General features: G+C 34.9%; 1 protein-coding gene across 3 annotated transcripts in view; it reads right to left on the reverse strand.

Annotated features, from left to right (window-relative positions):
* The window catches only part of LOC121413859 (intraflagellar transport protein 88 homolog), a 28884-nt gene that overhangs the window by 864 nt on the left and 5463 nt on the right, over positions 1–22557 (reverse strand). Inside the window, exons 5-25 of one of the 3 annotated variants that reach the window (XM_041606832.1) lie at positions 21499–21537; positions 20784–20849; positions 20234–20297; positions 19938–20010; positions 19008–19098; positions 18316–18420; positions 17337–17439; positions 15449–15563; positions 14691–14922; positions 13176–13246; positions 12378–12564; positions 11484–11640; positions 10834–10950; positions 10183–10291; positions 9252–9402; positions 8599–8767; positions 7856–7921; positions 7217–7323; positions 6151–6208; positions 2636–2701; positions 542–676 (exon numbers count right to left, since the gene is read on the reverse strand). In XM_041606832.1, coding sequence (XP_041462766.1) covers positions 542–676; positions 2636–2701; positions 6151–6208; positions 7217–7323; positions 7856–7921; positions 8599–8767; positions 9252–9402; positions 10183–10291; positions 10834–10950; positions 11484–11640; positions 12378–12564; positions 13176–13246; positions 14691–14922; positions 15449–15563; positions 17337–17439; positions 18316–18420; positions 19008–19098; positions 19938–20010; positions 20234–20297; positions 20784–20849; positions 21499–21537 — 2281 coding nt within the window. Of the gene's footprint in view, positions 1–541; positions 677–2635; positions 2702–4951; positions 4961–6150; positions 6209–7216; positions 7324–7855; positions 7922–8598; positions 8768–9251; positions 9403–10182; positions 10292–10833; positions 10951–11483; positions 11641–12377; positions 12565–13175; positions 13247–14690; positions 14923–15448; positions 15564–17336; positions 17440–18315; positions 18421–19007; positions 19099–19937; positions 20011–20233; positions 20298–20783; positions 20850–21498; positions 21538–22557 lie in introns of all 3 variants that reach the window. The other 2 variants (XM_041606833.1, XM_041606834.1) reach the window with 2 other exon arrangements.

Consider the following 22557-nt stretch of genomic DNA (forward strand, 5'->3'; position numbering starts at 1 on the left):
TGAGACAAATGTGAAGGTCAAAGTTCAAACGATGGTATAACTTATACCCAGTCTTCAATTCAATGGTAAGGTTATCATTCTGATCATGTGGGAAAGCAGAAATGTATAATCATAGTGATTTCATTGACCACTAGGCCGAGGGCACAATGACAATTTCCAGGAAACATGAAGAACATAAATGTTTGCAAACAGTTGTCACTATCTGGAATACTCTCAAGGTCGTGAAGTATGTGCTTTCAGTGAGTGCAGGCAAGTCTGATTAAATACCAAGATGGGGATAATAATAGTGCTGATAAAGTCTATAATATCATAAGTCAATCATCCATCCCATATTTTACTCAAATCAAATCGTAGGTCATTTCATGAATGCTCAAGCCATGATAATTTTAAAGCACTACAAGTTTTCATATCAACTACAAAACAGAGACAGATCATCTTATGAGGTGCCATATAGTGAGGGGGGGTCTGATGTACAAAATTTTATTAAAATGCCCATTTTTTTAATACAAGCCTACGGAGTAGATTCCAATGTACAACATACCAACATTCTGTTCCTCTACTTGATATACACCACTTGATTCAGGTAATGCTGCCCTCATCCTCCCACTGCTCCGTCTAGCGCTTGACCGTCCGCTGTTCTGTCGACTGCTTGTTCCGCTACCTCCTCTCCCTGAATCTGTTTTAAAATATATTTGTATAACCGAATCAAATTAATCAAAAGACACATATGGAAATTCATTGCTTGATTTTGTCCTCAAAAGCCAAAATGATAAACGGGGGATTACTTGTCTAGCATATTTTTGAATGCTCAAGAATTTACATTTCTTATATATATTGTATTAAAAAAATAAAACACATCTATTCTAAGATTTGGGAATTAATTATGTTCACAATTTTTCAGTAGTTTTGGCATTTATTATCATTTGCAAGAAAAAAGCAGAAGAGGACAGTCATGCTGGATCTCATATAGCGGAAACAACAGTAATGGATCCAAAACACACAGCTCATACTTAATAATTAAGTTATGATTACCTTTTTTGACATTTCAAATATTCGTAGCATTTTAAATGATAATGCACAAGGAAATATAATCTTTCACTTCAATCAATTAAAAGGACGGTCAATACAAATTATAAGCCATTCAAAGAAAGTTAATAAATATTATCATTAAATGTACAGCACACAATAGTTGATTGAGGCAAACTAGAGTGGAAAATAGAAGTGTCATGTACTAGATAAACATATAGGACAGAGATGTTAGTTTATGTAGTGAGCACAAAAGCTTCAGGTTTACATAATACATACAGTCAGAAATTACCAATGCAATAACTACAGAATTTATTAAAGGGGAAATGAACTTTTAAGTTTATGAATGTAATGTTAACAAGATACGCAGATATACAAGCATTTTAAATGACAGTATTATCATATTAGAGTCAATGCTGCAATTTGAAATAAAAAGAATAAATATTGGTGACATTCAATTTATAAATATCATATATAAATACAAAATAGACAAAAAAATAAAATGGATGACAAGTCCTGGCATAAGAATTTCTTGCACTTGATCAAAATTGCTGCTAGACAATTTGTGAGTTTAATAACAATAATTGAAATAAAAAAGGGGGAAATGTCCTTTGCTAGTAGGCAGGCATTGATAATAGGTAAATATTGTTTTACTTTTTTACTACCTACAGAACTCTGACAGTGGGCTACAAAGTATAACATATCTTCTGTTTTTTGTGGGAGGGGGGGGGTGGAGCACTGGCGGATCCAGGGGAGGGCACAGACGGCCAAGGCCCCCCCCCTTTGAGAGGCACAATTAAAACTTGTAATGTAAAAATGCCGTTAAGACAAAAGTGTGCCCCCTCTCTTTTAAAAGTGAAGAGGTTTTTTTGTTTTTTGCTTGTCAAACAAAGTTTCAAATTTTCCATGGACGTAATCCCCTTAATTTTTGGTTGAAACCCTTTTTTCCAGCTTGTCAATATTTTACTTGGAAAATGTGCCCCCCCCCCATTTCCAAAAATCCTGGATCTGCCCTTGGGGTGTGGGATTTCTGCAGAAAGAACTGCTGTCAATTGTCTTCTTCTATTACATAAGCTGATCTAATGACAGGAGTAAAGAAAGTCAGAAGGCTCTTATGAAAAGCAATCATGTTAATTATGCTGGCTAGATTTGGTCAAGGTAATGTAATATACTGATAACAATACCTATATTTGTTCTTATGCAGCCTGCAGGCACATAGCTCACTTAGATATACCACATGAAGAATTCACAGTAATTTTTGTATAAAGTCGCTGTGCCGTTAAAAGCTCATATTTAAAGAAAAATTTGAGGGAAACTCAAGTTTTATCTTAGAAATATGGCAATTTTGACCTATAGTATTATAGTAGGGAATTGTTTGTATGCAAAAAAACAGTATGACTAATATCATAACTCTAAAATCAAGATTTTGCTGAGCTGAGGTTCAAATTTTTAACTTTTTTAATGTTAAAAAAAATTTGAGATAAAAGATTTCAACAGCTCAGCGACAAAATACATTACCATAAACAGCATGAAGTGCTTTTTATGCAAAATGTACAGTCATAATGACAATCAGATACAGCATAACCAGTTCTCCCATACATGAACTTACCAGCGGGGCTATCGAGGCGGTCGTCTTCCAGACCCCTCCTCGTGCCACTACCAACTCGCTCTGAACCTGACCCAAGAAACAACAACACACAGAACCAGTGCAAGGGATGTGAAGTGTTAATGTTAAGACCCTGTCACACTCTACCATTTGTCTCCAACTTATAATAATATTTCGTCCGGCAGTGCGTAGACTGCCTCAGATTCCATTTGAACATTGCTATTCAAGTTTAAGCCATCTGTCCATATCTACGGTAATTATACGTATATGTACGTCTATAAATCAACTACATGACTGAAATTCACATAGTTCAAATTAAAATCTAATTTTAATTTCAATTTCGATTTAGATTTCAATTTCAAATTCAATTCAAATTCCATTTCAGATACATCATATACAAACTCATTTTCCAGAGGGTATCATTAAATGGTAGTGTGTGACAAGGTTATCAGATTAGTGGGTGGTAGGGGTGGGTGAATTTATTACCATAGCTAGTTTATACTACATGTACATGTGCAAAGCCCTCTAGTGATAAATAATGACTTAGAAAAGAGTATTTCACCAAGGGTTAAGTGTGGCTTAAAGTCATGCTTCGATGTCAACACACATATGATATAAAATAGTCATCTCATACATGTATGTACCCAATAATGCAATGTGAGTGACTTTAGTTCACAATTAAATCTTTGTGAAACACACCCCCTGTTGCAATTGAATCATAAACTGGGAATGTATCATAGTTAATTAAGAGATTGGAGCCAGATTTCACTCTTCGACTCTCAATCTTTTAATGAAAGTAAAGCCCCAGCGAATATTGCATCACCTATATTATATCAAATTGTAATTCAAATGGGGGGGGGGGGGTAGGATAGGGATTCTTCTTCCATTGAATTTGTACACAAATTACAAAAAAAAATGGCATGACATTGTCCTATAAAATGTCACTTAGAGTTACGATACTACACCAGTATGTTATGGATTTGGTTTACAAAATTTTTGCATGAAGAAAAAAGTAGTCACTAAATTTTGCAATATCACCTGTGTATTTTATGAGAATGAGGTGAAATGTCAAGGGCTTCATCATGCAATTGATTAACTCATAGTGTATCAATAAAGCAGTTTTAATGCGAAACATATTTCATGTACTTGTATGGTAGTAGTATGTCCATAAGCACAATATGGTATAGAAATGACTTCAATTCAGAGGAAACAAACAAAATTATATTTTAGGTGTGCAAACTAACAGGGCCAACGATTCATCATTTCGACACTCATGAAGATGGGCATTCAATAAATGGGAGAATGTATATGCTGATGAATGCAGTATGAAATTAGTGAAAATTGTGACTTGGAGCGTTTAAATGTGCTAATATTAATGACAAGGCAAATGTTTATCTGTGATAGATTCCAAGGTGGTGTAGTTTATGCTTTACAAACAACTGGAATTAAAATGAGCCTATTATTTTCATGTGTGGGAATGAATCTCCTAAAAACCCTTATCAATTTTCAACAAGTCATAAACTTTGCATTGAGATGTTTGTTTACGACAAGAATTCCAATCTACAAAGATCACATTTTGACTCTGGCCATTTTGATTTGACATGATTGAGGATCTGATTAAGAACTACGAAGTTGCAAACAGCTTAATTAAACAGCCCCCAAGGAGAGCTTTTCGTCAAACACCTTGTTGGCGATTTTCAGAATCAAATTCACTCTCAACTCATCAGATGCAATGATTTCAGTTGCTTGTAATACTTTTGAGTGAGTTATCACTGTTGAAAAGCCCCATTAAACTTGTCACTTGAGTTAAGGTACCAAAATTATTTATGTGAGTACTGTACATTAATTAAATAAATTTAAAACTGCATTAAGGTGATTGGAATGGTGCGTTAGAGCGGACTGCTGGGAAAAAAATTTCAATTGATGAAAGGTGGTTTGAATTTTTTTTAATTGTCTATATAAATTGTGATTAAAAGAAAATTAAATTCAGGATAAAACACATGTGCACAGTGTTAGTAATACATATACAGATTGTTCCAGTAAAATAAAACCATCAAAAATAAAGAAAACTGTCATGTGATTCACATTGCCTCACAAGTGCTAATTCCGAGTTACCCAAAGAAAAATCAAAAAGAATAAGACACTACTAATTGCTTCGTAACAAAATTAAAATAAAAATTCCCAAACCAAAAACAAATCATCTTCAAACCCAAAAATGTGCCACTGTGCCAAATAAAACAATTATAGAGAAATATAACCATGGAAATGAAATGTTTTGTGCATATTTCCATTTTTTTTCAAAACCATGCCAATTCTCACCTCTTATGTCTATACAATAGCAGCAGAAATTAAACAAAGAATGCAAGAAAATTGAATATAATTCATGGAAACTGAAAGCTACTTGTATGTATGTATTTTAGAAAGATATGCTAAATTATCAAAATTAATTCCGAAAGGATATTAGCCTTGTACGATCAATAAAATAATGGATGATGTGAATTGAATAGTTCAACATTTACGATTTAGATGCAAAATGGGCATGATTTGGCTAGAAGAAAAAGGATAATACGGGTAAAACAAATCTTTAAATTAATCAACGACCACTTTGACTGCCATAAGCAGCAAAATTGTTTACCAAATGAGAATAACTAACATATATGATAAACACCTGAATATATATTTGCAAACCATAAATAAGCTAACACAAGGTTTGAGTTATTCTAAAATCTGCATGAAACTAATCACTCACCCTTTAATTCTTGTTTTATTACATTTTGTTCCTTATCATAATTTCACTGATGAATTTAATGTGATTCAATTTTCAGCTGAGATATGACAAAGTTTTTTGTACCGGTATGTATTCAAGCGGATCTGGGGCTTAAGTTTTCAGTTGCGTTTATTTATATATCCCCCTTCTCCCTCCGATTAACTATAATTATCATATGAATTAATCAGAATACCCAAATCCATATTTTTTCATTTTATTTATTGGTCAAAATAGACATGAAATGAAGTACTATGAAAATTTACTTTGCCCAACTGTTCGTGGGCCCGGCAGTCGCTGTGCAGCGCCAGATAGACGAGGCTCTTTCCCTTTAATCGTTCAACATCAAACGTCTTTTGGTCTGACGCAGCCGGGGTTTGAACCCCCGACCTCCCGGTTGTGAGACGGACGCTCTACCAACTGAGCCTACAAACTGGTTGGAGTCATTGAATCAAGCTCTCAGTTAATAAATGGTCAACAATCAAATCAAATACATAATTAAATTAGATGTCAATAGGGAGTATATATCATACAACAAACACGGCAATCAATTTGTACTTGTAAAATGGATGAATGTTAATGTTTTATGACCAAACGTATGATTTTGAGGAAGTGACAGATATATCCTTCCCTTGGGTACTGCTATTTTTATTAATCACATCAATTGATAAATTACTGAAATATGAGATGAGATATTAAAGTGTAATTCATAAACATGATGAAACATGCATTTGTGTACGATGAAATAACTGACCTGCGCTTCCTTGCCGTACACCACGACCGCTACCACGTCTGTTACCACTGGTGGCCCTCTGAAACAAACAAAATAATTAGATTTTCTATTTAGTACCTTATCATTGGCTGTTTGAATATATTAATTTTGTATCCAGGAGGGAGTTCCATAAAGCTGTTTGTAAGTTACCCATGACTTCATGAACGACTGGTGATCCTTGCTTAAGAGCTACATCCACACCATTTGGTGCACATGATTTACCTCAAGAAAGGGTCACCTGTCGCTCGTAAAGTCTTTCATAATTACGAACAGCTTTATAAGACACCCACCAGCTATCATTTCAGTTTCACATGACAATCTTAATAGGCCATATTAATAGATTTTAAAAAAAAAATGACCACAGCCCTTCTGTACAGTGACACAGTCAAACTTAATTTAATGACCACCTGTAAATTAAGCCCACCAATTTGGTTTCACTTGAATAAAGTTTCCTGATTGAAACATGTATTATAGAACCTGTTAATAAAGACCACCTGGGCACCTGCTTACAAAATAACAAATGTTGCATTGGTCTTTATATGCAGGTTTTACTGCATATCTTTTTACTGTCCAAACATTCCTGATCATAGGAAATTTAATTGTTTTCCCCATTGAAACAACTATTACAGTAATTTGTCTATACAGACCACAAAATCATAAAGACCTTTATTCATTGTGTGGCTTTTGATATGCAGATATCACTGTATATTGTTATTGCTTTCTGAACATTCCAAATCAAGTGAAATTTGGTAAACCGAAGTGATGTTTAATTAGCTGATCCTGGAGAGCAGACTAGAGAGCTGACCCTTCCCCCTGACAATCCAAATATGGATTTAAATGAATTAGAAATGACAAGGGGAAAAAAAATTTAACAAAAATATAAACATTGAATAAATATTTAACAAAAAAAATAAAAATAAATGAATAAAATTAATAAAAATTAATAAGTATATCTATATAAAGAAATGAACACATACATAAATATCAAGACATATATATTAATAGAGAAATGAACAAATGTAAGAAAGAAATGATTTTGTTATCAAACCTGTTCTCTGAGCTCTTTAGTTTTCTCTGCTTTCTTCAGTTTGGTTGCGTATGTTTGGGCATCCTTCAGTCCAAGATCAGAGCAAAGACGTACTAAGAACTTCAAACCTAAAGAATGATATCAGACAAATGGCATAAAAACCTCTAATAAAGTCAGCCTCAGAGACAAATTGAGATAGGATTGACTAAATAACATCACTGCTAAGTTTCATGCGGACTTACATGCTAGCCAGATAATAGAATAATTGTCATGAGAAATCAAAGCGTCAGTCCTTGGCTATTAAAGGATATTTGTCAAAATCTACATAAAAAGCTGCTTTAATGATCGACTGTATAGAAGGACTGACAACAAACTTTGTTTCCATTAACTGTTCCCCATTGAAACACATATTAATTTAACATACATAACATGACCATACACGCTACCTGTTCATGAAGACCATTTCTCTTGTCTCCCTTAGGTGGTCTCTAAAGACAATTTCCACTACATAAGGAAGATAACTAACTGTACCTACGGTGGTGAATTATTACGATCCTTTCCTACTTTGATTACAGCTTCGCTGTTACATGTACCTTTTCCTAAGTGATTATTCACGATCTATGATATTTTCTATGGAGAAGTGACTAAGGTTTCACTTACATTCTACATTGTCAGGGAACTTTTTATGAATCTTCTTGTAGGTCTCCAAGGCTTGTTGATAGTTTCCTGTATTTGAAAGAGAATCATATATGATTTACATTGGTACAATTAATTTTTAAACTTTATAGCTTAATCAAATTTGTTTGATGTATATGAATGAGAGATATTTCACGATGGTATCAGAATCTTTATTCCTATGCTTCATCATAAGCAAATATATTATGTCTTTCAGGAAGGAATTAGTAAGAAACAAACTGTTACAGTTTGAAACATTCGTTCAGGGCATTCTCCAACCAAATGTTTCCTTTGTAAGAATAGGCATTATGGGTTTTTATTACACAACATATCGATTCCCACAAATGTTTTCCCCCTTCTATTTCTTAGACATGGTATGGCAATCAAGAGCATCTTCTCTGTAAATAGATGCACAACATAAAGCTGACATAAAATAGAGTTTGCACACAAACACAACATTCTTCTGTAGATTCTGACGGGCTCTAGCACTTTTCAACCAGGCTGCACAGAAAAGAAGACATTTACTGTTGTCACCCTATAAGCTTTCAACCTATTACACATAAATGTCGCTGGGGTTTCCATTTCCTGTATAAATGTGCACATAAAGGTATCTTTTAACAGTATGAACAAAATTATCACTGTTAACATATTGACTAATGAATTCTGTAATTCCCATATGCCTTGTAAAGAGATCACACAGACCTAATAAGCAACAGATTAATTCTTACCGCTTCTTCTATGACAGCTGGCAATCATCAACTGCCATTTGACCTGGTTGGGTTGGATGACCGCCGCCCTCTCAAAGTAATGAATGGCCTTCTCGACGAACTGAGAGTCGATGAAGTAAGCCCCTAACCACTCGATGATCTCAATGTTGGACGGGTAATAACGGAATGACTGTATGGGAGAAAATGAACATTATTATAAAATTGGAGCTGGGCAATATTTCAATATTATCGAAAATATGTGATATTGACAAAATATTGAATATTCGATAATGGTTTATGATTGTGTTGAAAAATCGTCGTAAGGTGATATGCCCAAAGTATTGTAGATTATGAAAAGGTTATCACTGTTTATTGACCACAAGTGCTGCTCTGTATTGCTTTGAACCAAATCAGAGCTTTGTAAGTTGGTACCCAAATGCCCGCTTTCATGGACAAGCACAGATGAAGGTCTATCTTTCCTTTCTCCTTCCCTGCTGTACCACTCATCAAGAAACAATTTTACAAACTACAAATATATCTCTAACATTTGTGAATTCCTGTCTATTGCTATGGTGAGGTGCTAACCAAAATGGCGGTTAGCAGTACCACCAGGTGTGACCACAGCACTGATACTGGCATGACCTCAATGTCCGTCAGTTTCAATGGATACTGACCTCAAAGTGGTACTGGTAGGCTTGTGATTTGTCGCCCTCGTTGTCGTAGAGCTCTCCCATTCTGGAGAGGATACCCGGATCGGTTGGTACGATGCCTATCAGCTGCATGAACCATTCACTGGCTTGAGGGATGTCCTCTAACATCTCATAGCTATACATCAAACATAAGGTCAAGGAACTTTTGGAGCTCTATCGAACTTTGAGTGAAAAGGAGGGACCCGTTTCATGTTGTTATCAATAATCAGTTGAAAGCTGTTTAAATTTAGCAATTTGATTGGCTACATGTAAGACAAAATCATGGTTTAACCCTATGCTTAGCTACACTTTGATGGATTCTCACTATACAGTCAAAATGTATGCCCCCCCCCCCCCCCGAATAGCTAAATCAGGGGGGCGTTTCATCAACATTTTCAGCCGACAAGTTGTCAGATCTGACATCTTTCCTTGATTCTGATTGGCTGAGAGGCACTGTTACTATAGGGACTTACAATTATGGAATCTTCACAATTATGGCAATACCTTGAAAACTTGACTTTTTATTGGATGCAGAAACTTGATGCCATGCTAGTTACCACAATGGCAAGTTTACCTTTTTAGTCTTTGTGAAAAGAGAACCTGGAGTATAATGCTCATTTACACTTTTTGTGAAGAGTCAGATTTTTTTATATTACTTACTGCTTATTGCTATCTGATTGTATCATTTAAGAGTCCACATTTGTTTATATTTAGTATTAAAGTTTAATTATTGAATAGAATATGGAAATAAATTATATTAAATTGAATATGAAGTAATCAGAACATAATTCCTCTATCTAGAACTAATTATCAAATTGCACACTTAAAAAAATAGAAAATTCCCCAAATGAATACTATCAAATAATCCCCTAAAAATCTTGAAATATTACAAAGAAGTGTTATTTATCAAGGATACATTGATGCTATCTGGAATATTACTTGAGCATTGTTTCTGAGTATGGCGTGGAGTTTGAGGAAACAATCCAACGCTGGCTCTAGATGACCGAGCTTCTTGTTGACGAGACCTAAAAAATTATAAAGATATGCTAATTCATTACACAAAGCAATTACCCTCAATTCATGCAGGTTTTGTCACATTTCTTTCTGATAGGTGGAGTACCTATTAAAAAGAGTGATATGAGATTAGAAATATATCAAACTACGAAGCCTGTTGGTCGCATGACCTGGATTACAGGGACAAAATTTTGTCAAAGTGTCCTTGGTTAACATTTAAATGAAAATAATTTTGATGTATGGTATCAGTACATAATATTTGTAGTTTGAAAATACTGAAAGTCAATGGTAACCATTGGATATGTATTCAAATTTTAGTGAAAATGTGAGACAATAGTGGACAATAGATTTTTATTTAACTATTGTAGTGTTTGTAACAGCTGTTTTTAATTTTTGTAAAACTAAAATGTCTGGCTCTACTTTGGAAACATAGGAAATGTTGCCCTTTAAAGAAATATATTGCCTTGAGACTCAGGACAATATCATTCTCTTATGGGACAATGTATTCTTGTATTGCCCTCGTGGCCAGTCAATATCTCATTTATATACTGACCTAGATTATAGAGAGCTTCTGTGCAGGATGCTTCTGTTCTGAGTGCTTCCTGGTAGCATTCCTTGGCCTTCTCAAGATCTCCCTGGACATACACACAGTTACCTTTATTCACCAAGGCTGAAAGAAGATGAAAAAAATAAGCAGTGCAAACCGTTACCATCAGTGCATAGTTCGCTGAATGTTCCCTATGTTAAGTCTGGTGCACACTATGCAATCCAAATTTCAAAGAAATTGTAATAACGTTTGATATGAACATTCCAGCCGATAAAATCTTAGCGATCAGAGATCAGTAGGACTACTGAAATCAAAATTCAGTCAAATTTGTGCCTCCCTGTAGAAATAAAAGCAAATTCAATTTCAAATCGTAATGACGTCATCATCAGCTGCGACTTGGATTTGGACTTTACTCCGACCATAGGACTTGTCGCAAAGCAAAATTATGATTATATTATTTTTAACGCAATGTCGAACTTCAGATAAAATAAGTTGACTTCTTGGAACCTTCACATTTAAAGCAAAATGCAATTTATTAGAAAATCGCGTCGTGTCGGATCGCATAGTGTGCGCTGGGTTTGAACTGAAAAATAACAGTCAGCTATGATACACCCTCATCCCTATCCCTTCCCACCCCTCATCTAATGCTGACATACCTGGAGGATTGTATCGATCTGCTGTCATGGCAACCTCTGCGTACTTCTCAGCCATAGCTATATCACCTTGTAGGAAGTAGATGAAGGATAGGTTGACTGCAGCCACTGCGGCACACTTGGACTCCTTCTTCTCAAAGGTCTTTAGAACCTCTACAGCCTGGAACAGAAATTTTTAAGAAAAGAAAATGAATTTTTCAATGCAATGAGATGAAAAAAGTAGCACAAGTATACAATGAATTTCAGTCAAATCTTTGGCACAATATCCTATTCACATACATGTACATTGAATACATAAAAGGAAAATAAGCATTCCACAGACTTGTGGACTAGAATTTTTTTTGGTCTTGGCATAAAAAAGCACTGATCTGTAACAACCTGATATGTTTGCCATCTTGAACAGAAAACTTTTTACCAGTGAATATACAAATGTTTTTAATACTGGTACATGAATGAGCAAAAAATTCACTGTTTATGTCTACAGGTTGAAATTTTGTAAATCAACTGGCATTCACCTGCTTATTCGTTATAGACTGTAACTTTGCATGGCTAATTTAAAATCAGGTATGCCACAAGAATTCATGAGACAGTCATCTAGAATGAAACAATTTCAACCCCCCCCCCAAAAAAAAAAAATTGATAAATGAGTGGGTGAGTGAGTGAATGAATGGGTAAATAAATGAATGAATGAATGAATGAATGAAAGAATGAATGAATGGATGGATGGATGGATGGATGAATGAATGAATAAATGAAAATAAAACAAATAAAAGTTGTTATCTACGGCCTGGAAAAAAATCTGAATTCAAGCTTTAACCTGAAAAGTTGCATCCTTGTCAATTTAATGATTTTTCTGAGAGTTAACTGATACCTTTTTCAACTTGAATCAATGAATACCTGATTGAATTCCTTCTGTTTGAGGTACATCAGGGCTTTGTTGATCTCAAGGTCGTTGGCAAGGTCAATGTAATTGGACTGCTTGACACAGTCAACACACCAATCATATCCTGCTGAGAAACTCTGCTCTATAGAGGGCGCTATCAGCTTGGCTGCAGCCATGACGCATTTCTCCATACTAGCTTTCCTAAAGAGATAAATCAGCAAAAAAGGTCACATTATCCAATTTACAATCAAATGCAAAATTTTCATTTTAATTTCTGAAAACAGACTACTACTCAAACATTAGCACAGTCAAACCATACATTGCATTTTCATTGTAAGACTTTGTGACAATTTCAATAGAAATTCACATAAACATGTAGCAGGGTCTGGCAACATAAAATGCTGTGATCAATATCTACAATTGATAATAACTTTTCGTACATGGTTTGGCGCAGACTTACAGCTATAATTCATTGCAAAATTGTTTTTCTGTTACAGGGCCGAGAACACATCACACATATGTATATACTAGGCACATAATTACCATTGGATGAAGTGAGGGGATAGGCAAAAAGAGGACCACCTTGTGTTTGATGGTCAAACCATTTGTACAAGCGACATTCATATTACGAGGCATAAAATACTACTTGTGGTGTTTTTTTTCAATGAGAAGACTATGACTGCTCTTTCCAATGAAAGATGATACTCTTGCTATTTTCAATGAGATAAGGCTTGCCCTATTTATTCTTTCAGTCTAATCTCCTTCCAAATAACACAAATATTTTATAAACAGAATTTGTTTAGCCTCCTTACCTTTTCCTTTCAGCCTGCCTGAGACCGTCGTTCCTAATTGCTTCTAGGATCATGTTAGCATGCTTGTCATCCTAGAAAAGGAAATGGAGGAGTCAAGCCATGTTAATCCAAAGCTTGTTAAGAAACAGAACGAAAAAGTTCAGCGACATATTACATACAGATTCAATGGAATATAAGGTGGTATTAAGTGCTACACAGGCAAGAACTACATAGTTTGATCTTCAAGTAACCCTATACAACAGCGCTGTCTACACTTTTTATGTTTTTTAATATTAACTAAACTGTGGGTTTCATAATTTTACAGAAGAGAAAATTAATGGACAACTCTGAAATTGGCTTATACTGTTTTTAATGCAAATTTCAAGATGAATTTAAAACACATATATAGAAACAAAATATCAAGCACATGCTTTGTTGATGATTTGAAGATATTGATAGGCAACTTTACTGGCAGGAACAAGTCAAATGCAATTTTTTCTTGAAATATTGGATAGTTTTTAAAAATGGTTAATTTGAAATAATTGCAACAATAAGGAACAACTCAAATAATAAAATGTTAGATTAGTTTCGATAGAATGATATTTAAGAGGGAAACAACATCAACAAAGTAATAAATGACCACTGAAAGCAGCAAAGGCACTTGGTTACAGTGATTGATCTTTTAAAGAGGCTCAAATTTCAAGTTAACATGAGATAAGAAAGTAGTAACTAATGATAAGACATGAAACACACAAAAAATGATAGGAATTAAACAAAACTAAAAGAAATGACTGAATGCAATTTAAACTTCTGATATAGCCAGGCTAACACTAGTCTGAGCTATCAGAAGATAACATAAACTCTAAACTAGAACACTCACCGGTGCTGGTATAAAAGGTTCTTCCTCCTTTTACATTTAATAACATATAGAAAATGGAAGGGAAGAAGCAAAGGTATGTGAAACAAAGCAGAAAGGATAATGACAACTTAGAGGAAAATGAAGGACAAAAGCATGAAATGTGCATGGAAATGAAATTGTGAACTTTGACTGAATCAACAACAACAAAAAAAAACTGCAGTGATTTGTGGGTGTTGATGTGACTTAAGCTGCTAGTTTGGGGGGGGGGATGGAGGTAAATAAAGAACAATATACTATGGGGAAAGGTTTTGGTTGTGAGGGAAATGCTTGAATTCAAACATTCAATGTAAAATCAAAAGAAAATGAAAAAAAAGAGTGCTCTACTCAAAAAGAATAGGAAACAGGAGGGATACGAACAAAATAAATTGGAACAATGGATAAACACTACAATAATGATAAAGAGGAATATTGGTTAACACAACATACAGACAAAAGTTTCTAAACCATGAACTACACAGCATAGTATTCTAATTGCACAAAGTCCACAAGCAAATGTGGAGATTATTCATCAGTTTGGAAAAATGTTACAGCAGATAAAGGCGAACAAGAAAGGAGTGAAGAAATAGGAAGGAAAATCCCAAGGTAGTCGCAAGAAAAGACTCTGAGTGACGACTTACAGGATGCGGCAGGTATTTGTCCTCGTCCTCCAGGTTCATCTCGACTCCAAGGAGCCTCTGGAAGGTCTTCTTCATCTTATCTCTGTCTCCCGTCGCGTAGTAACAGAGGATGAGATGGAACGCTGTAGAGTGATCCGACTTCTCAGCCATGATGTGCTCTAGGGAGGTGATCGCGTCGGAGTACTGGCCCATCTTGACGAAGACGTTGGCGATGTTCTGCATTATCTTCATCCTGGACAGAGGGAGGTGGGTGGGAATAGGTGAAGGGGGGAGGGGGCAAGAGAGATGTAGACGCATATGAAGTATTTGTCACTTGTTCTAACAAACTATAAATTCATAGAAGTTAGCCAAAATCAGTATGTAATCACAGTTTAGCTGAAGTAAGGTTACACCTTATGAGCGTCCATGTCAAGTTCACTTTAAAAAGGTGAAATAGATAACTTTGGTCATATATATCAAACAAAATAATCTATTCTGCAAACATCCAAAAAATGAAAGTAAATAAATAATTCAAGTATCCTCTGATTTCTTTCACCTTATGATTATTACAGTTATTCTGACAAATGGTGCGATATAAAGATATATCCATGCCAGTGTCCTGTTCCATAAAGACTTGTTACAATAACAAATGCACAATTTCTACAACAAGTTTAATATCAGTTAATCAGATTAAAGGATTTCAGTAATTCTTAACTGTTATTGGGAATTCATTATCACAGCAGGATTAAGAAATGGGCCCCAGAAGTTAGTAAACTTACTTTAATCTCTTGTGGGTATTGGGGACTTGATCAAGGGCCATACGGTAATACTTGATAGCCTTGGGGTAGTTGCGTTGCTTGTAGTAGATGTTACCCATGTTCACCTTCAAACGACCTGACAGGGAAAGTAGAGCATACGATTAAAATCCACAAAGCTACGATTACATCAATGAAACGGTCTTCAGGCTGATCAAACCTAATATTGCAATAGTTTGGACGACATACTATTGGTCAATTTGTCTATCAGTGACATTATTAGACTTCACTCCCTTCAAAATTTCACTGAACTACAAAGAATTTTTCATCTTCGATGCGGAATAAAACTTTTACAGTTATCATAACATGATGATAATTTTGATATCACCAATTTCTCAGACAGATGATATTTCATGAATAACAAAATTATGGCAACTTTTCACATCCGATGAATTCATGGCTTTTGATTAACTACTGTAAATATACCGTATATGTCAGATAAATTCAGTCATTTATGAAACCTAATCCCGGATTTTAACTAAGTCTAGTAAACCAGATTTCATTCTTTAGTCGACAAAACCTCTTTATTATCAATTCCAAGTGTCTTTTTTTCCAGTTGTTGTTGGGGGCACTTATCTATGCTATGCTACCCATTTCTATAATATAAAGCAAATGTGAAAATCTAACAAGTGGAATGCCTCTGGCCGTCTCACCTGCATCACGCAGTTCAATATAGCAGCAGTGCTGACTTTGAAAACTACTCTAACTCGCACAAGATGTTCAGTGATACATGGTTACTCTTATGTCCACTTTTTATGAACTAGACCAATAAACTTACAGAGATATGATGGTTATTCAACAGATACACCCAATTCGGCCAAAGTTCATTGACCTTTGACCTTGGTCATGTGACCTGAAATGCGCACAGGATGTTCAGTGATACTTGATTACTCTAATGTCCAAGTTTAACGAACTAGACCAATAAACTTTCAAAGTTATGATGGTAATTCAACAGATTTCCCCGATTCGGCCAAAGTTCATTGACCCTAAATGACCTTTGACCTTGATCATGTGACCTGAAACTCGAACAGGATGTTCAGTGATACTTGATTACTCTTATGTACAAGTTTCATGAATCAGATCCATAAACTTTCAAAGTTATGATGGTAATTCAACAGATACCCCCGATTCGGCCAAAGTTCATTGACCCTAAATGACCTTTGACCTTAATCATGTGACCTGAAACTTGCACAAAATTTTCAGTGATGCTTGATTACTATTATGTCTAAGTTTCATGAATCAGATCCATAAACTTTCAAAGTTATGATGGGAATTCAACAGATATCCCCAATTCGGCCAAAGTTCATTGACCCTAAATGACCTTTGACCTTGGTCATGTGACGTGAAATTCATGCAGGATGTTCAGTGATACTTGATTAACCTTATGTCCAAGTTTCATGAACTAGGTCCATATATTTTCTAAGTTATGATGACATTTCAAAAACTTAACCTCAGGTTAAGATTTCGATGTTGAATCCTCCAACATGGTCTAAGTTCATTGACCCTAAATGACCTTTGACCTTGGTCATGTGACATGAAACTCTAATAGGATGTTCAGTAATACTTGATTAACCTTATGGCCAAGTTTTATTAACTAAGTCCATATACTTTCTAAGTTATGACGTCATTTCAAAAACTTAACCTCAGGTTAAGATTTGATGTTGACGCCGCCGCCGCCGCCACCGCCGCGGCCGTCGCCGTCGGAAAAGCGGCGCCTATAGTCTCACTTTGCTTCGCAGGTGAGACAAAAATGGCACAAAAAAAATTGAGACCAATAACAGGGTCATTGAAGCCAGTAAAATGTTATCCATAGCCTTAGATTAATTTCAGCCCTACATGTACATTCACTCACCTGCATTTGAAAACATCTTATTCTTTACAATAACCTGGTAGGTAGTGAGGGCTTCTGTAAACATCTCATTAGCTTCATATTGATTGGCTAAATTGAATAAGACCTAGAAACATTAAGTGAAAATATTTGAAAACAAATAATTATTTCAAATATAAAAGTAAACAAACATTAAATCAAATGAAAGGAAAATTATGACATAATAACACTCAAGTATTGATGATTTTACAAGACAAGAGCATAAATACGAATACAGATAGGCAGTGAGAGAACATTTTGAAAACACTACTAGTAATAAATTACAAGTCATTGTTAATTAAAGAAAACATTTATTTGTTTGTTAACTGGACCATTCATTTCTCTTTTCATTTCTTCTGTTATTACTTAAGGTGGCTTCCACATGTACTTTAAGCAGAGGGCGGCATTCTCCGAAGTTGACCTAATAAAAAAAGAAATTTTAAGTTTTCTCTAACAAATTATATTTTCATGAAATATAAAAAGTACCAAAAATCAATTGAAATTCATCTTATAATTATACTTTCTCTTCTCACTTCATCCCCAAAAAATCATTTTATTTTTTTATCATCACTGCAAAAAACATTTCATGTATTATAGTATTATAGTTTTATTTTTGTGTGTGTAAATTGCTATTTAAATGTATTTATTTTTTTATTGTGAAGGGCCCCTTGGCACAGCAGTTTTGTAACTGAAAGGGCTACCCTGCTGAAATAAAACGGAAAATAAAAATCACAAAAATGCAGGGTTGAAATAATCTGCACTTTGAGTATGAGTTGGCAACAGACACTACATAAAGTGGTAAAATAAAATAGAATTTAATTTATCAATGCTAAGAGAATATCAACCAGTGTATTCATGTGAAGAGCAATTGCATGCAGACAAAGGAAATGTTGTTAATATATCAGTCTATTCAACATTATTTGAAACGAATAGGTTTTATGGAAACAATGTAGAATATACTCACCGAGTAGGTCAAGTCAAGGTTGACCTGTTCGTTGTTACTGAGTTGATCTCTGACCGATCCTAGTCTCCTCTCCTGCCGTCCAGCCTCCTTTGCCTTATCAAGAGCCTATGCAATAAAATTAATTAAACATATAAATAACTAGGAATAAATTAAGGTGATTTCATTCAAAACTTAATTAGCGGGTCGTCATAATCTATTACCTTGTACTTTAAGACTGTTAGAGTTCTTTCTTGGATGGGCACAATTTCAAGAAACTGAAATTGTGCCATCTCTGACATTTTGTCATTCTCTGACAGTTAGCAAAATAACAATCAGAGACTGGTGCATATCAGCACATCAAAAACTGAGATTTTGACTGACATTGTCAATTCTGACAACTTTCATGAAACACAGGTTATTTTATTTTCATACATTGTATTCTCATCTGTGACATAAACAGCCAAAGTAATAGAACTTGAAAAATTATTGAATGTTTGCAATCAAGATTAAGCCTATATGCATTTCTGAGTATCTATTCAGATGCAAATAAAACCGAGTAACCAGTTGGGTGAGAATACGCAAACAGCTTTATGCTCTACGAGCAAGTTTTTATAGTGAGTTAGTGACAGTGCAACTGAAAATACAACCCAGCAAATCATCATTACTGATTTTTGCCTATGATCAATATGTATCAACAAATTCCCTATTCTTACCAGAGTAAATTCTCCTCTACTGTGAGCAAAGCAGCTTTCTTCTATCAGATCATTCACTTGCTTCTCAAGCTGTTTTACTTTCTCTTCAGCACTGATCATGGGATAAAGAAATTCAAAGGAATGATAATCTGTAAAATCCCCAAAATACACAATGGCCCATATTCTGAAGTCAGGTTTAACTTAGACCATGGTCTAACTCTGTGCTAAAATTATAGGGAGCCGAAAATTAAAAAATAATGTTTATATTGTATATTTCTTATGTTTACTATTTTGTTTCCTTTTGCTTTCATAATGAAGAAAAATACTTCAGTTTATCATTCACAGAAAATTATGAACAATTTGAGTGTCAAATGAGAAAATAAATTGAATGTGCTCCAATTGGCACAATATAGTTAAATAACTTTGAACTGGGGTTTAATTTAAACCTGAGTGCAAAATACGGGCCAGAGAGTGGAAATGTAAACAAGGTGAAAGCTTAGTTGACAGAGAATCTTCGTTTGGACCTGGTGATTCAAGATTGATGAGCCAAGATCTGTTTATAGTAAGGCATTAATCTTCATCACAAAATCCCTTAGAGAAAGCATCAACTGAAACATCATGGTAAATTGATATTTGATAACAATAAACTTTTCGGCAAAATAGCCCAGTCAATTGCCAAGATTGTAGGGGTCCAAGATGATTCCTTCCCCTGACTTCTTAGGTTTCGGAATAGCCCAGTCTTTTTAGGGATAACTCATTTACCTTGCTTCTGGGTACCGAGTAAATTAAGCATCCATTACTCTGACTGATATTCAGCTTTTATACGACAGACCTTTCATACTTAACCCTCCATTTTTCAATTCAAACCATGCAAGTTATTAAAAAACAAAAACAAAAGGATGGATAAAGGCTTAACTATGATCGTTAAAAGAAATACTTTAGGACACTCACGAGTCTTCATTCTTGGTCTCTAATGGGGGCGCTGGTCCTTTCGATGACTGACCTAATGGGTCAAATGCTTGTCCTGGATAACAGTGAACAGGGGGGAGGAAAAGGAATGAGAACAGATAGACAAATTATGTCAGGTAAGCTCAACTTTTATAGTCCATCTACAGTGTATCAGTAATTTAAGCCAATGATTAAGGAAAACATTTACCATGACAACCTGCAATACATATATTTTGGGAAAAAAAAAAAATTAAAAGGAATAGTGGTACCCAAAGTATTTAAAAGAATATTGTATTTACCTCTGCCAGTTGATGAGTATCCCGCAGCTTTGACAGCGGTCATTGGCCGAGCAACATTGCCATCCTGAAGAGAAATGGAAAGAAAATCAAGTAATGAATTCCATATCAATTGGTGTTCATATAATTATTTTCATTATCATTTTTTATCAATGTTATTATATCAGCATCTTTACTCGAGTTCTTACTACTGAACAGTTGCTCTTAAGATCAGCAATGTGGTTTTTCTTTTGTCTGTACACATACATTTACTCTAACATTTTATTGTATTTGAGTTTCAGACCATCATCATCACCATCATAACCCTATAAAGTATTATCATCATCATTATCATCATCAACATCACCACCATCATTCACATCATTATCATCATCATCATCATCACCATTATCATCACTATCATCAACAATACCACCACCACCATCATCACATTTCAATTTTACTTATATCCCTCTCCCATAGTGTTTTCCTTCCCTTTTTATCTTCATTCAATTCCAACCTTCACGACCTACCATCTACAAGAATCTTTTCAAAAATTACATTTGAAACTTACCTGAGGTGCCATCCCTGTAATAGGCCTAGCTCCCATTGACGATGTAAGACCCGTTTTTAGACGACTCTGTTAACAAATAGGTGGAAATTTTGTAAATTTCAAACATTAACAATGGATGAAAGCACCTAGCATAACAAATTTGATCTATGAGATAGTTCTTATTTAGGAACTTGGCAGAACAACTTTTTTTGCTGGCATAATGCCAAGCTGGTATCACAAATTACATAGGAAACAAATTTTAAATCTAAGTCAATCATGCATTGTGGCGGAACTACATGTAATAGACTACAGAAATTACTCTCAAGTCATTTTATGAAAGTGAAGAATATGGTAGAGCTCACAACCTTTAAATCATGAGTCCATTGCTCTGACCACTAGACCATGTGACCCATCTGTCAACTTGGTTAAAATATTTTCAAGGTATTCTATTATGATTTACATGGTCATCTTTCTCACACTGGATGAAGGCGAGGCAAGGGTACTTGACAGGAAATGATTCTTTGAAAGCCTATTTTAGAAGCCATGCTCGGAGCAAGGGGCAAGAGCTGTGGAGTCTGCGGCAACAGGAGTACCGTTATTATAAGAAAAACTCATGTCAGGTGGGCATGAGCATTATTAAAGTAGTTTTAAAAATTGGCTTTTATTATTGCTTGATCACATGTAAACTTTGGTGCATCATTAACTAGTGCAGAAGAACTGAAAAGACATTACTCACCCCAGCAGCTGTTCCCATCATACCTCTCTGTGCACCAATCTGTAAATTCAAAAGAACTTATATGAGTACGAGTTGCTTTATATTAAAAGTATAAAATAATAATAATGGTATTTTGTTTCAAGACTGGTTTCCAGCATGAGCTGAATTGTACATACTTATACAGATAAAATCACAGGAAAAGATAAAAAAGCAATACTTAATGAGAAATAATATCACCATAACATTATTAAAAAAAATATATAAAGCATGAACAAATATTTCAAAAAGTTCATTCAAAGTTTATGTAAAGCTCTGGAGGTATAACAGGACAGTAAGGGGTGGGAGGAGCGGGAGATTTTTGCATCCTATGACCTTCCAGTTTCTGATGCTAAGGGATGAAAAAATGAAAAGCCGATAATGACTTTCCAATTGGTTTCAAATACTCATATATATGGAAAGGAATGGGCATTTCTTGAAAGCTGCTTTACTTCTGAGATATGTGCCTTGCATCTTGCAAATGGTCAATTTGTCTTTTAACTACCAGCCAGTTCAACAAATTCATCCATGTAATTTGATAAATTGCTCCTTGTCTCTATTTCCCAATCAGTATCCTCCTTTCCACCTCTCCTTTAAAATGACCACAAACAGGGGAGGATCCAGGATTTTTCGAAAGGGGGGGGGCACATTTTCCCCGAGGAAAAATTTGACAAGCAAAAAAAAAGGGTTTCAACCAAAAATTAAGTGAATTTTGTCCATGAAAGCAAAAAAAAAAAGGTCTTCTAAGGTCTTCATTTTCAAAGGGGGGCACACTTCTGGCATTTTTTTTTCATTACAAATTTTAATTGTGCCTCGAAAAAAGGGGGGCACAGGCTGGCTGTGCCCCCATGCCCCCCCCCCCCTGGATCTGCCAGTGACCACAAACTAGAGTTGTCTTATGCAGAGCTGCCAACCTGAACAAGAACATTTCAGTATTTTTAAAGCTGAAAATCAGTATTTTGGCAAGGAAATCAGTATTTTCAAAGAAATACCATAGGATAACACACAAAACTGAAACTTGAGAAATCAGTATTTTGCATGAAA

Source organism: Lytechinus variegatus, chromosome 4 (genome assembly GCF_018143015.1).
Source record: "Lytechinus variegatus isolate NC3 chromosome 4, Lvar_3.0, whole genome shotgun sequence".
NCBI classification, from domain to species: domain Eukaryota; kingdom Metazoa; phylum Echinodermata; class Echinoidea; order Temnopleuroida; family Toxopneustidae; genus Lytechinus; species Lytechinus variegatus.